Raw genomic sequence first — 13473 nt, forward strand, 5'->3', positions numbered from 1 at the left:
AGAGGCGGATCAAAGGCAAGAAGAGAAGCTAGGGTTAGGGTTTTCTGTACTCATTGTAAGCTTTGCGCTTGTATTTTGTTTCCCTTTCCTTTCTTCTTGTACTGAGAGTCTTGTAGGGATTCTCCGCCCTCGGTAGTTACCGAAAAGGAGTGTTTTCATAGTGGAGGGTGCGTGCGTGGTGTGGATCCTTGGATTAGTCACCTCTTGTGAGGTGGATACCAAGTAAACCAACCTTGTTAGCGTTGTGTGATTGTTTCTGTTATTTTCCGCTGCATATCCTTGAAGAAACAAGCAACGCCGAGCAACGAGCGAACGCGACGAGCTATTCACCCCCCCCCCTCTAGCTACTTTTGGTCCTAACAGTTTTGCGTTTTGCCTCGGACTAATATTTTTTTACAGGTTGCTGGAAAACAAACGTCCGAGCGCCCAGAAGGGATCCGGGCGCCTGGAATGCAAATATTATCCTCGTCGCCGCTTCGCCACGTGGAGCTTCATGGTTGGCTAGGCTGCGTCACACTCCAGGCGTCCGGAAGGGATTCGGGCGCCCGGAGCCTCCTATATAAGGAGGATGCACCCTGGAGCAAAGAACATCTCACAACAAAATCTTCCAAAGCTTGCTCTGTCGTGCTGTGCTCTTGCTACACTAAAACTTCTCCGACACTGCGCTATTTCCTTTCTTTCTTAATTATTGTTGGTATTTAATCTTCTTAAGCATTCCTGTACTTTCAATTTGTAAAAACTTATTCGAATTGCTAGTAGATTGTCCAATGAAAGCACTCGACGAGTGCGGACCTTGGAGTAGGAGTCGACCAAGGCTCCAAACCAAGTAAAAAATTACTTGTGTTAGCATTGTTCCAATTTTGATTTTTCCGCTGCGTACTCGATCTTCTTTTTGAAATTTTAAATCGATATTCACCCCCTCCCCTCAATCGACTTTCACGATCCAACACATAGTATGCCTTTCGATATAATTTATTCACTCCAAATCGTGATTTCATCTCATTTTGAAAGTTTATGAGTCTATAATCTTCTGATGCCACATAATGACTTTCAATCTGAGAAGCTAAAAATGAAGATGTGCATGTAGGATGATCAGTTGTTGCCATACAAAGACCACACTGATGACGCTTTAAATATTTTGTAACCATAAACTCAATATCTCCTCTTGCAATTATTGTCCATGTGCAATTTTCTTCATCACAAATTGCTTTGACTCTATTCTTCCTTGTATCCTTTATTTTGTATGTGAAGCGTTTGTTCATAGCATACTTAACAAATGTATCTTTAAAATGTTTTTGCGTTGCATATACCTACAATATTAATTTATTTATGTTTATGTAAGTACTATTGAAATTTAGTTGAGTTAACATAATAAAAGTTAAAAAAAAAATACATAATTACCTAACTAATAAAAAATTCCTCAACTGAGTCATCTACGATTAGCCATGGAAAAAGTCTTATGCTCATTTCATATGCATCTTCAGCTAATGGAAACTGCTCTTTAAGATCGCTATATTCATTAGTGTTGATTGACTCATCTAATGAATAGTGCATATCATTTGCTAAGAATTCATCCTCATAAACATTCATTTTAATTTCCGCTTCTATTCTATTCTCGTTATATTCTTGTTCAGTCTATGTATCCTCAAAAAGATCTTCCAATCCTATACTTGTATGTACTGGGTAATCCTCAAAACTAGGAGCTTGTTCATTCAAATTGAACCTGTAATGAATAGTCTCTCTAGTATTGACCACAACACCAAATGAAGTTGAATGTGTCAAACTGTCAGTACCCAAATTTATATTTGGAGTAATAGATTTGTTTCGATTCTTTATTGTGAATCTATAGATTGCATCATAACTGTCAGTGTATATTCAAAAATTTAATCTTTCCTGCATTTATAAAATCATAAATTAATTATATTATAAACAAAAATTCTATTAATATTAAAAAAACACATTAACTAAATACAGAAAGTTAATATATCGTTAAAAGTATATCTTACTAAAATTATACTATAAATCTTTTACGATCTATCCTTTAAAAAATAATTATATGTAAGAAAAATCCAAAATTAGTATTTTGATTTAAAGAGTTAAATAAAGACATATATAAATCATAAATATTATTCTTCCTATAAATTCTTTATACTAATATATAAAAAGGAAAAAACATAACTAAAATAGAGTAGAAGAGAACATATATGTCTAGACTAATCACAGTGAAAAGTTTCGTCCTCGGTAGGATTTTAAATGAATCCGATACTTTAGAGTTTTTCTTGAATGATTGCAATATCCTGAGCAGTGTTAAAAGCTCAATTTTGGAGCTGCTAGAACATTGATTTACACCAAACAAAACGCAAACTTCATTTATAAGGATGGTGTGCACTACATGAAGCTTTGAGCGCTGAACCAAATACAAAACATACCTCACTCGACCATTGCAATAGGAGATGGCGAGGAGGAAGGTTGTGTTTCACCGGTTAGGGTCGTTTGTCTTCATTGAGATCCTGCACCGTGCTGTAACAATTGAAACATATTGAGTTGCTGAATCGGGTTGCACCGTGGTGTTTAAGTTTAGGTTTGACGAGGAAAATGTACTGGTCATCGGTGTTGATTCGGACGCACTTCAGGAAGAGAAATCGATCGGTCACACAGTGCTACAACGTTAGAAACATGTTGAGTTGCTGTATCGTGTATTTGAAGAAGAAGATGAACGGTGTTGCGTTTAGGTTTGACGAAGATGCATCGTTGTAGACCATCAGTGTTGGTTCAAACGCACTTCGGGAAGACAAATTATGTGGTTTGGATGTACGCAATAGCCAATATGGAAAAGCCAAATAGAGGCGGAGGGTAAAATCGATATCCCATATATAATTTGGTCTTTAAACATTATATACGTATTTTAAACATTTATATGCACGGTTCAGTAGAATGGTGTTTTCCCGAAGACACGTGGCGAAATACGAGTCCGCCTACTTTTATAAAGTTTTATGCAACAGGAATAGCCACGTCAGCATTCCTTAAATAGCAACACAGGGGGAGGGGATGCTCATTGACAGCTCATCTCCTTCCTCCTCCACAGACCGACTTGAAGGAACCAGAAGCACGAAACCTAGCCGCCGTGTTGCAGAGTCGCGATCGCCTTCCGGATCGCCGAGGCGGAAACTGATCGGATCGGGATGAGCTACCAGCAAGTTCCCCCTCAAGATCCCTACCCACCACCAGGTCAGTTTGATGCTGTTGTTGCTCTAATCCGTGTATGGATCGGCATGCCTAATTCTCTCTTGCAGGCTACTCGCACCCTTACCCTCCTCCACCGTATGGAGCTCCCCCGCCGCCCCCCGGAGGAGGAGGATACGGATACCCGCCTTCAGCACCACCTCCCCCCGGAGTTTACCCTCCTCCCCCTCCTCCTGGATATCAAGGTTACTTCTATGAAGGCTACCCTCCCCCGCCCCCTCCCCCATCCCGTCCTTACTATCACCACCACGATGATGCTGGCGCCTCTTTCTTAAAAGGATGGTATGCGTCTTTCCCCATTACAAGACTTCAGATTTATTACGTTTTCTTTCTAATTTGGAATTTTCGTTTATCTTCTTCTGAGTTTGATTGATTTATGATTATTGCTATATATATTGATCTACTTCTTTTTTTTTCCCCCCTTCTTTGATTGATGGAACTAAAATCTTGGTAGAAATATTTACTTGTTGAGATATTCTGATGCTTAAACACATCAACGATTGGCATCTCACTATCTCAGGAAATGGTACTTCTTGACCAGTTTTATTAATTGTTGTTGACTGGGATGTTGAGCGATGCTTCGGTGACAGTAAAATATTGATTTTGTTTCCGAGATCCCAATAAAATAGATCCGTGTTCTTCCCACTGTGTACGTTGGGTCACCTTTACATGTACCGTCTAGTAATTTTAATATATAATGGTCATAAAATCATTGTGAAAATATGCATCGCCATGTATACCAATTTAAGACAATGGATTTTGACTCGTATTGTAATGCAAAATACATGCTTGATATTCATCTTCAACCTCTATTCATACCAAAATGTGCACACAATAATTACCAACAAGAATTGAATGAAAATTTGTTGAAATCGATTGTCATAATATGAGATGATCTTGCTTGTTTAATAATTACCTAGGTATTTATCAACATTTTATTATGTACCAAGAAGAGGATATAAGAGAAGGACAAAACAAACATTTGATGGTGTTCATGTTTTCTGGACCAAGCAAGAAGTCATGTAATCTTCCTAGGTATTCCTTCTCAAAGGCTAGTTGCTATTCAATCATTGAATTTTCTGGATTCACCTTCTTCGTTGGTGACTTCTTTGGTGCTTTGAATAATAACAAAGATCCACCAACCAACCATGAAAGAAGCGAGATAGCACAATAAGTGGAATTTTTCACTCGTAGATTTCTTTATTTGAGGTGGGCATCTGTATACCTAGCAGATTTTGATTTTGTCTAGATTAACATCAATCCTTTGGTTGTAGATGGATTCCTCAGTAATTTCCTGATATCACCCCAAAGAGGCACTTGGTCAGATTGAACAGCATGTTGTGCCATGGGAATGTTTTGGTAAAGGTTTTTGTTAGTTCTACCTGTGCTTGGCTTTTGACCACAATATGGTCAATGCGTTTCTGGATGTTTCTAGCATGCTGGTTAGATCATGTTAGCTGTTATTTGACAGAAGGTCCTTGCATCCTTTAGTTAATATATAACAATACAACATTGGGTGCCTCGATTGTTCATACTGGAGATGAGTATCAGCTTACTATGGCTGTAGCCATAGAAGATGATGAATGAAAATTGTTGGAACTAGATGTTGTATACATGAATTGGTGGTAACACGGGGAAGCGGTCCTTAGAACTTGTTCTAATCTGTATAGTCTGCTAATCTCCTTCATGTATCATTTGCCTCTTCTAGATTCATATATTTTGACCAGATTTGCAACAATTCTCTATAAAGAGCTCTGTTTGAGTAACCTTGGGACCCCGCAATGATGTTTACCATTCTTGGTTGAATCATCTTAAGCTGTTGTTTCAATTAGATTGGTGGAATGATGCTCGGCATGTTCTGCTTTGCTTCAGTATCAATGCTTGTGGTCCAAGTAAATATGTCAATATACAAGTGCCAAACTCCACAATGTGACATTTTAGTTGCAGGGTGAGTTGACTACCATAGCATAGACTTCAGCATCATCATCCTTAGTTCAGATTCAAATATAACATATAGCTCAATATTACTTCTCTGACCTGTAGGAGCTGGTTTGTTCCAGCTGAGTCAATATTGTCAAAGGCATCAATCCACCTGTCTTCGCTCAAATATACCCAAGGGCACTTATAGTCATATACAATGGATACAGCATGAAAATTAACAAGGGCATGTACATCAACAGTGCACAGTTTTTATTTATTTATTTATTTTTGTTTGGTCATATCTTAATAAAATGGTTTAAGTTTTTTACTATATCTATATTCGTCCTGACTTTCTAGCTTTATAATCATATCCCGTTCCAACTGGGAAGCTAACATTGTTTTGTTTCCCCCTTGTAGTCTTGCTGCCCTTTGTTGCTGCTGTGTGCTGGAAGAGTGTTGCTTCTGAAAATAGTGTAAATCCAAAGATGCTCTGCCGAAATCACTATTGTCTTGCTTAGTACTTGTGCTATATATATCTCTTGATACTGGTTTCTTGTTGAGATTATTACAGCTGGTGCTACTATTAAAAATTGGTGGCTGTGCTTCTGGAAATATTGGTTCCTCTATTATGCCCTACTTGTGTGCCCTCATAATTTGCAACTAGCATTAAGACTTCTATTCTGTAATTGCATATTTATCAGGATAACACACTTTGGATGGCCATGCGCATGTCGATAACATAAAAAGAGACTATTTATGCTTCTTGAATCTTAAAAAATTTGTGACATAAAAACGGTGTAGAGGCATCAAGATGCCTATGACAACACACTTTACTAGCTGAACTTATCAAAAAAAAAAAAATGAATATAAATATAAATATATATTTTTGATGAAATTCTAGAATTTTCTACTGTCTGGACTCGCATGAGTCAGAGACGTGAACATCCAGCTCAGGCCGTTACCAGTGGTGATGGAACATGAGGAGGCTACCAAGGGATTTACCAATTTACCGTGAGGCTTGAAGAGGTTTATTTCCAGTAGCAGCAGCTTCTGCTGCTTCCAAGAGAAGCTTTTCCTTATCGTAGAAAAAAGTGACTTTTAGATGGTTCCCAAGTGCTTTGGCAGTGTTCGGTAGCCTGAAGCACTATTGATTTCATTCGTGTATCCAAATAAATTATCAAGAGGATATGCAAGAGCCAAGCAACCACGAAGTCATCTAAAGGTTTGAAAGCACTAAACTGATTGGAAATTAAATGCCAGATAAACACTGTCATTATCTCTGTAATCTTATTTACATAGAAATTGGATTAAAGACTTGCGTCGCTTGAGAGAGAGATGCTGAAGAGCCAAACATCACTCTTAGTGGCTTAATTAAAGAAAGTGCACCTAATTGTGAATACTTAATACCAACCAAATTAAGCTGAAGACCCTCTTCACAATAGATCTAGTAAAGGACTCTTTATACACTATATCTATCATGCATAAATCTTAAAACATTTAGTGGGTCAAATGATATCTATGAGCATCTGTTTAAACAAAGGGAAGATACATAATTGAATTAAATGGTAACACTTGTAAACTAAAACAACGGAATTTTTTGGCTAATGACCTTTTATACTATGTATCTACTGTCATGGCTCAAACATGGGCTTGTCATCTGTATGAATCTTCCCATATCCTAGTTAAAAACTTTAAAATATATTCCAAGGTTCAGTCCAAGCCAAAGTTATCTTTACTTTAAATTTTTTTTTTTTTGAAGATAATCGAGTTCAACTCTTTAGAAACAATCGAATCCCTTCACCACGTTATCACTACCATGTGCATAACTAGGACAACTAGAGCAATATTTATAATTGGCTTTGTAAGACTAAAAACAATAACGACAAGCTACAAACCACTTACAGGAATCCCCAGCGTGAAATAGGTAGTCTCTTTCTGACTAATAAGAAGCAATTGGATAAATATTGAGAACTGGGGATTCTTTGTTTTGTACACACACACGATGATTTCACTTCTAGTCCTGCACATTAAAACACAAGCTCATCGGTTTGAACCAATTGGATGAAGACGGTGTCTTTTCTTCAGTAGCCATTTGTTGAATCTTCTTCGATTTTTCAACCAACGAGAATAATCCACACCAGGCTTGCATTCAATCAAATCGGCCAAATCACTGAATGCAGCAGAATTCTCCTGGTATCCAGGTAAATACCACTGCAGAAAATTGTCGCCATTGCATGTATCACCTTCAGATGCTTGTTCCTTGCCTTTTTTCCTGGTGCCATCCAGAGTAAAACTAAAGTTTGTTAGATAATTTAAAATATACAAAAAAAAAGGGGCAAACTACAAAAGATCTAAAAAGACCTCTATTTTTTCCCTTTTTAGGGTACAAACAAGATAACATCAGAAGAGCTTTTTTAAAATTTATTAAAAAGACATTATTTGTTCATTTTTTCAAGAGGGGTATTATCCCAGGCTTTTAACAAAAACAAGTCTTTTTAGGGCTTTTGCCCAGTGACAAAAAGCACACTAACATTGCATTTTAGTCAATCCACCAATAAAAACAACGGAAAACTGAGAAACTTTTCCAATGAAATAGTCATTACATTTGTTCAACTTCAGAATTGTTTTTATAGAATGAAGGTTTTCAGACTAAAAAATTTATACAACCTTATTTCCAAGTATGGAGCAATGGTACCCTTTTGGGGGAAAAAGAGAAAATTTTCAAAGTACATTGCTAAAATTAAATGATCCCACAAAAACATGAATGACATACTACCTTGAATAGGCCATTCGATATTCTTGGAAATTTGATGCTATTATTGAACTTGGACTTCTGTGAGTTATTGCCTAAGAAAATGTGTAAACATATATAAATCAAGAAACAAAATTCTAAGTGAGAAAGAAAATATTTTCGCTAATGGAAAATGGGAACAAAATTCTTGGTGAGAAAGAAGAATATACATGTGCCATCAGTTGTACCTTGGCTGTTTTTACTTGTGGACTTGGACCAATCATTTCCTTGTACTTCACAACCAACTCTGTGAAAATATCCAGATTACCATCTTCAAAAATAATAAGATTGAGAATGGTCATCATCACAATGATGCAGTTACTCCACAAAAAAACAAGCTTTTTTACAAAACTGTAACTTAACAAGCTTGCAAAATGTGCAAACATGAGACATGACTCATGTTTTCTAGCTTTCGTTCCAATCACATCCAGCAAACATGTTTTAACAACTTCACTCGTATTATATTTTCTGAAGCGGCTTATAATGTCTGACATGAAATTATATTCCCTGGAAGCAAACTTATTCTCTGATGTTTGAGTGCTGCTTACCATAGCATTTTCCTTCAACGTCCATGTCATTTGCAAAAGTGATGAACTCATTAACTTCAATACCGCAGCAAAACAAAAGATCTCTGGTTGAATTTCACTACCATTTTGATACTCTCCATAAGTATCATTTCTCTCTGAAAGAATATTCAATATTATGTATTGTAAAATCAAACAAGCTTCATCCAGGTACATGCCATCTAAAATATGACCATTTCGTTTGATGAAAGAAAGAGATTTATGAGTGATATCTTCTTTTGTCTCAGAAAGAAAGCCCTGGGAATTCAAGCAACAAAAATTAATCAAGCAGTTCATCCGATGTTGAAGACTCTCATGAGTTGCAGGGTGAATAAAAGAATCGAACTGTAGTTTCTTCACATGATCACTTGGTTGAGCATGTACTTGATTAGTGTTAGCAACAAACTTCAGTATTGAAATGTATTCTTCATAAACATTGACAGAATTTTCAAATGCTATAATGTGGAAATTTGTGAGTCTTTCATTTGATCTCCAATCATCATTAGGCTTTTGTATACTAATGCATTTAGAAGCCCACAAAATCAGATGAGCTTCGAGTAAACATGGCATAAGGAACATATTGCGTTTACCCAGCAACAACAAGGATGTAGTCAGGCTTAGTTCAGAGACATCATCCTCAATTTCATTTTCCCACGATAATGAGTTGAAAAACCTGTTGAACATCCATTCATCATTTGCAGATAGAAGGAAATGACCAAAAATAATCTCTTGAATCACATGTGCATTACCGCAGCTTCCATCATATACAAAAATCTTCTCTGCTGTGGAAGAAATCTTGTCCGTTATCATAAGATGTTTTCTAATTTGGCAGTCCATCAGAAATTCTTCCAAGAACACCTAGAATAATTGTATTTTTCTCAAATTTCCAAAAAAGTTCACAAACATGCAAGAGATACTTGGAAAGACAACTAGATTAAGATATAAACATTAAACAGATAAACACAAACACATCTATTTAAATAAAAACAGGACAGCAGCAATTAATCAGGACATTAGTTATGTACATAAGATCCTTCAGCGAGCTCCTAAAATCAGAAGTCCTGGATTAATTAACATCTTTCAAGGTTGAGCAGCATAGAGAATTGCCAATAAATTTAAGCAAATAGATCTGTGTTAACTAAAAATATGCCCTCACATGAAGCTTCCATAATCCATGTGTCTAACATTTAAGATATAGAACCTTTTTATTGTATTTTTTTGTGTACAACTGCTAATTAGCTGTTCTCCATATCATATGTGAGCAAATACAATATTGCAAGATTATGTGGAACTAGTAGAATAAGAGTGTAAGCACCCCAAATGATACCCAACCTGAAGGTCAGAGGAGAAATGGGATTGCTAATGCATATTTCTTTACCTCATAGCTTCATCAGTTCATATCATTCACTCAAGCCACTAATGTAGGAAAAGCAATCAAGGCCTGACGCATGTGTGTCCAGGTTGGCCAGTAACCTAGGCATAATCTAAAAACAAAGCTAGAAAATTTAAATAACATGTTAAGAAGGTCCATATGCCATCAGAACATCCACCGATAACTGAATTTAAAACAAATAACTAACAAAATTACCATTATTTAATATAGCAATTATGATTTTAAGATAATTTTCCGAGGCTTAGTGCTTTCAGAAAGGTATTTACTAATGGATTTAGAAACATTTTAATTACAACTTTCTGGATGCAACTAATCTACAAAAGATTTAATTATATGCTTCCAGTTCTTATTAATTTGTAACATTTTACAGCTTCTTCCCAAATCAAACCATGAGGTTTGACAATTGACCAACCACCACAGATCCCAAGTTTTTAGAGACAAACCCATCTACAAAGATTAATACATAAGAAAAGATCAAAGAATGTGTTCTCACAAACATTGCTATGTACCTAATTTGCCAATGCTTAACAGTTTCTTCTAAAAAGAGTTAAAATATATATTTAGTTTAAAAAAAAAAAAAATCAATTTATCCTCTCTTTGATTGCATATACCTAACTACTCAACTCTAGTTTGTCAATTTAAGTTTCTTCTGCTTGCATATACCTATCTGCTCAACTCTAGTTTGTCCCTAGTCTAAGAAAATATAAGTGATTAAGATTGCTGAGCCTAGAGACTATACATGTGCTGTCACATCCTTAGTCATCCATATAAATACTTTCACCGACCTCAGTATGCATTAGCCATTATTATCTCTCCTGATTGTAGATCAATCTATCTCTCTTAATCTCATTCAGGCCATGACAATATAGCTCCTATACTCCTTCCTTGGATGTGTTATAGAGCTGTTATCAAATTTCAACTCATTTAACTTCAGTAGTTAAGAACATCAGTGCCTTGAGTTAAAAGAGCTGCTGAACCTTCTGGCATAGCATTTCCAACAATAATGACTAAATCTACAGCACTTTAGCAGGCATTCTTGACAAGAAAATTGAGGACAAAAAAAAGACTCATTTCACAGACTAGGAAAGACTAAGGGGAGATTTACCTCAAGAACTCTACAGAAAAAGGGGAACATTTGTCTTCTAGCTTCTTCGTTCAACTCCTTAATCCTGCAACCCGGTGAACACAAACGTCGTACAATAGACAAGACAACAGCACATTTCTCCACGACCAGGCTGAGATTAAATTCAAGAACCGGAAGCATGTGCATACAACACCGGAAGAGAAGTATGAGTTCCTCCCTATAAGAACGAGTGAAAGTGGAAGGTGCTGGGTGACTCATGCCAGAGAGCAACCAATCGAACTGCTCCTGTAACTTATCAAAGAGTAAATCTGAAAATTCTGGGATATCAGAGAATCTAATTCTCGTCTTGAACCACTTATTGAAGATGATAATCGAGGGGAAGGAAACTCCAAGCCCTCCTTCGACCAATTGAAACGACGACTCGCCATTTTCCAGAGAACTTAACAGGTGCAACATCAAGGCGGCAGAACGTCCATCTCCATCACCAACGCGCCGGGGCAACGACGACTTATCGCTTTTGGGTAAACTCGATCGAAGATCCATCACCACGGCACATCAGCACCCACCATCCGTACCTGGAGCGTGCAACGGCGACGAACAGGGTTCCTTCGTGAAAACCCCAATTTTGAAGCTTCGTCACAGTGATCCAGATCTTGTTTCTTCTCTCTTTCACTGTAATTTTGAAGCTGCTTTCGTCTGGATGGATTCGATTGGAGGCCGGACGAACCCTAGATCACTTTTTTTTTTAAGGGAAAAATAACGTTAGGCCTCTATTTTTTGTCAAGTAGTATTTTGTCCCTTATATTTGAAAAATAACACTTAATCCTCTTTTCACACAAATTAAATGTAAAAAAAGTTATTTATATTTTTAATATTTTTTATAATATTAAGAGGAAAAAATTATATTGAGTAAATGAAACCTGGGTAAATGAAGCTCCAATCAAACCTGGGTGACGGTCGATCCCATAAGTTTTCACTCACCATCTCAATTAATGAAAAGTGCTAGTAAAAAATAGGGGTGTAAATAAGTCGATGAATTGAGTCAAGTTTTAAGGCTATTTAAGTTTATTTGATAAAATAATCGAGATAAGTTGAATCGAGTTTTAAAATGATATATCAAGTTTGGTTTAATTTATTTTTTTATGAATTTGAGTTTGTTTCAAACTTGATTTGAATTCGATTCATTTAGATGTCATCAAATTTTCAATTCAAATTTGACCTAAGCTTAGTTTGAAACTTAATTCGTTTAGATGTTATCAAACTCTCAATTTAAATTTATTTTATTATTTAAAACTTTTACCTATTTATTAGTTATTGAATTCGATAATTTAACTTATTTATTTATTTTATTTTATTTTATTTTATTATTTATTTAATATATTGATAAGAATTTTATTAATATCTTCGTGAATATTAATAAGTTAAATGTATATATTTAAATTTATTTATTTAATTTTACGGTTTGTTAAAATTTATTTATTTAATTGATTTTATATATATTAAATGAAGATAAAAATCGATGCAAATAACGATAAAAATCGATGATTCATAAAATATTTAATATAATTTTCCATATTTACGGTTTGTCCCTTAAATATATATTTAAATTTATTTATTTAATTTTACGTTTGATTCATCTGCAACAGCGGCAGCAGACAGTCCATTAGCCAACTCCGCATCACTTTCTGTGATAAAAATCGATGCAAATAACGATAAATGAAAATAATTAATGAATTTACTGATTTAACCATGCAATTTCTACCAGTAAATTAATCGTATATTCACCTTTGCCGAAATTAAAATTCCACATTCATGCGGTCCGTCCATGCGGCTGTTCGATAGCACCAGATTCTTCTGAGCACCGAAAGCACAATAGACAGACACAGACACAACTAGTGGAGAATAAAGTGCAACAGATAATTTGGTAATCAGTTCTTCAAATATGAAATATTCCATCCTTCCTCTTCTTATATATATATGTGGAAGAGCTAAACAAGTTCATCAAAGTCAAGATTGTCTAGGCAATCAAAAACCGAGTGGTCACTTATGTCGTCGGGCAAGTATTCTCGACAAACTCAAGAGGATTATGCGAGTTACTTGAAGAGGATGGAGAAGACGACGAGCATCATCGAAGGGCCTCACTTCCCTAACCTTCATGCCATCTACAAGCACAAGGAGGGATACGATCAGCGAGAGCAAGAGAAGTATTGTCAAGTTGGGCGCTTCGGCAAGGCTATGCATCTTGAGAGATTTGAGACCATCGTCGATAAATCCACTTAGAGATAATTAAGGATCATGCAAATGGTCAACCAGTGTTCTCACCACAGTAGCTACATAATCGTTAACTTGTATCTCTACGATGATGCATCTCTTTACCACTATCCTCTAATATAAATAAGAGAATTACACCATGATTAAGAAATTTTACTCTAATCTTGTATTACAAACTCTTAAATAAAGAATATCTTATATTTAAATA

At 35.8% G+C, this 13473-nt stretch overlaps 2 protein-coding genes across 3 annotated transcripts; one reads left to right on the plus strand and one right to left on the minus strand.

Annotated features, from left to right (window-relative positions):
- Positions 1-3035: 3035 nt before the first annotated feature.
- LOC122045216 (cysteine-rich and transmembrane domain-containing protein WIH1-like) lies at positions 3036-5799 on the plus strand. The gene is made up of 3 exons (XM_042605339.1): positions 3036-3228; positions 3294-3525; positions 5581-5799. The coding sequence occupies exons 1-3, from the start codon at positions 3183-3185 to the stop codon at positions 5627-5629; spliced, it is 327 nt and encodes a 108-aa protein (XP_042461273.1). The 5' UTR covers positions 3036-3182; the 3' UTR covers positions 5630-5799.
- A 1210-nt stretch (positions 5800-7009) lies between these two features.
- Positions 7010-11758, minus strand: LOC122045217. 2 transcript variants are annotated; one of them, XM_042605340.1, is made up of 4 exons: positions 11016-11758; positions 8143-9375; positions 7940-8010; positions 7010-7435 (listed from the first exon to the last, which is right to left on the minus strand). In XM_042605340.1, the coding sequence occupies exons 1-4, from the start codon at positions 11535-11537 to the stop codon at positions 7204-7206; spliced, it is 2058 nt and encodes a 685-aa protein (XP_042461274.1). In that variant the 5' UTR covers positions 11538-11758; the 3' UTR covers positions 7010-7203. The 2 variants fall into 2 exon arrangements, with proteins under 2 accessions (XP_042461274.1, XP_042461275.1); XM_042605341.1 differs by lacking the exon at positions 7940-8010 and having other exon boundaries at positions 7270-7435.
- Positions 11759-13473: the final 1715 nt, after the last annotated feature.

The sequence above is a fragment of the Zingiber officinale genome, chromosome 2B (assembly GCF_018446385.1).
Source record: "Zingiber officinale cultivar Zhangliang chromosome 2B, Zo_v1.1, whole genome shotgun sequence".
Classification (NCBI taxonomy): Eukaryota; Viridiplantae; Streptophyta; class Magnoliopsida; order Zingiberales; family Zingiberaceae; genus Zingiber; species Zingiber officinale.

What these genes read in the sequence shown, in the direction of transcription:
- LOC122045216 (XM_042605339.1), top strand. Translation starts at nt 3,183, where the DNA reads ATGAGCTACCAGCAAGTTCCCCCTCAAGATCCCTACCCACCACCAG. An exon ending in AGATCCCTACCCACCACCAG is followed by an intron (nt 3,229 to 3,293) that starts GTCAGTTTGATG and finishes TCTCTCTTGCAG; the next exon opens with GCTACTCGCACCCTTACCCT. An exon ending in GCCTCTTTCTTAAAAGGATG is followed by an intron (nt 3,526 to 5,580) that starts GTATGCGTCTTT and finishes TCCCCCTTGTAG; the next exon opens with TCTTGCTGCCCTTTGTTGCT.
- LOC122045217 (XM_042605340.1), bottom strand. Translation starts at nt 11,537, where the DNA reads ATGGATCTTCGATCGAGTTTACCCAAAAGCGATAAGTCGTCGTTGCCC. An exon ending in TTTTCTGTAGAGTTCTTGAG is followed by an intron (nt 9,376 to 11,015) that starts GTAAATCTCCCC and finishes CAATTATTCTAG; the next exon opens with GTGTTCTTGGAAGAATTTCT. An exon ending in TATCGAATGGCCTATTCAAG is followed by an intron (nt 7,436 to 7,939) that starts GTAGTATGTCAT and finishes GGATGGCACCAG; the next exon opens with GAAAAAAGGCAAGGAACAAG.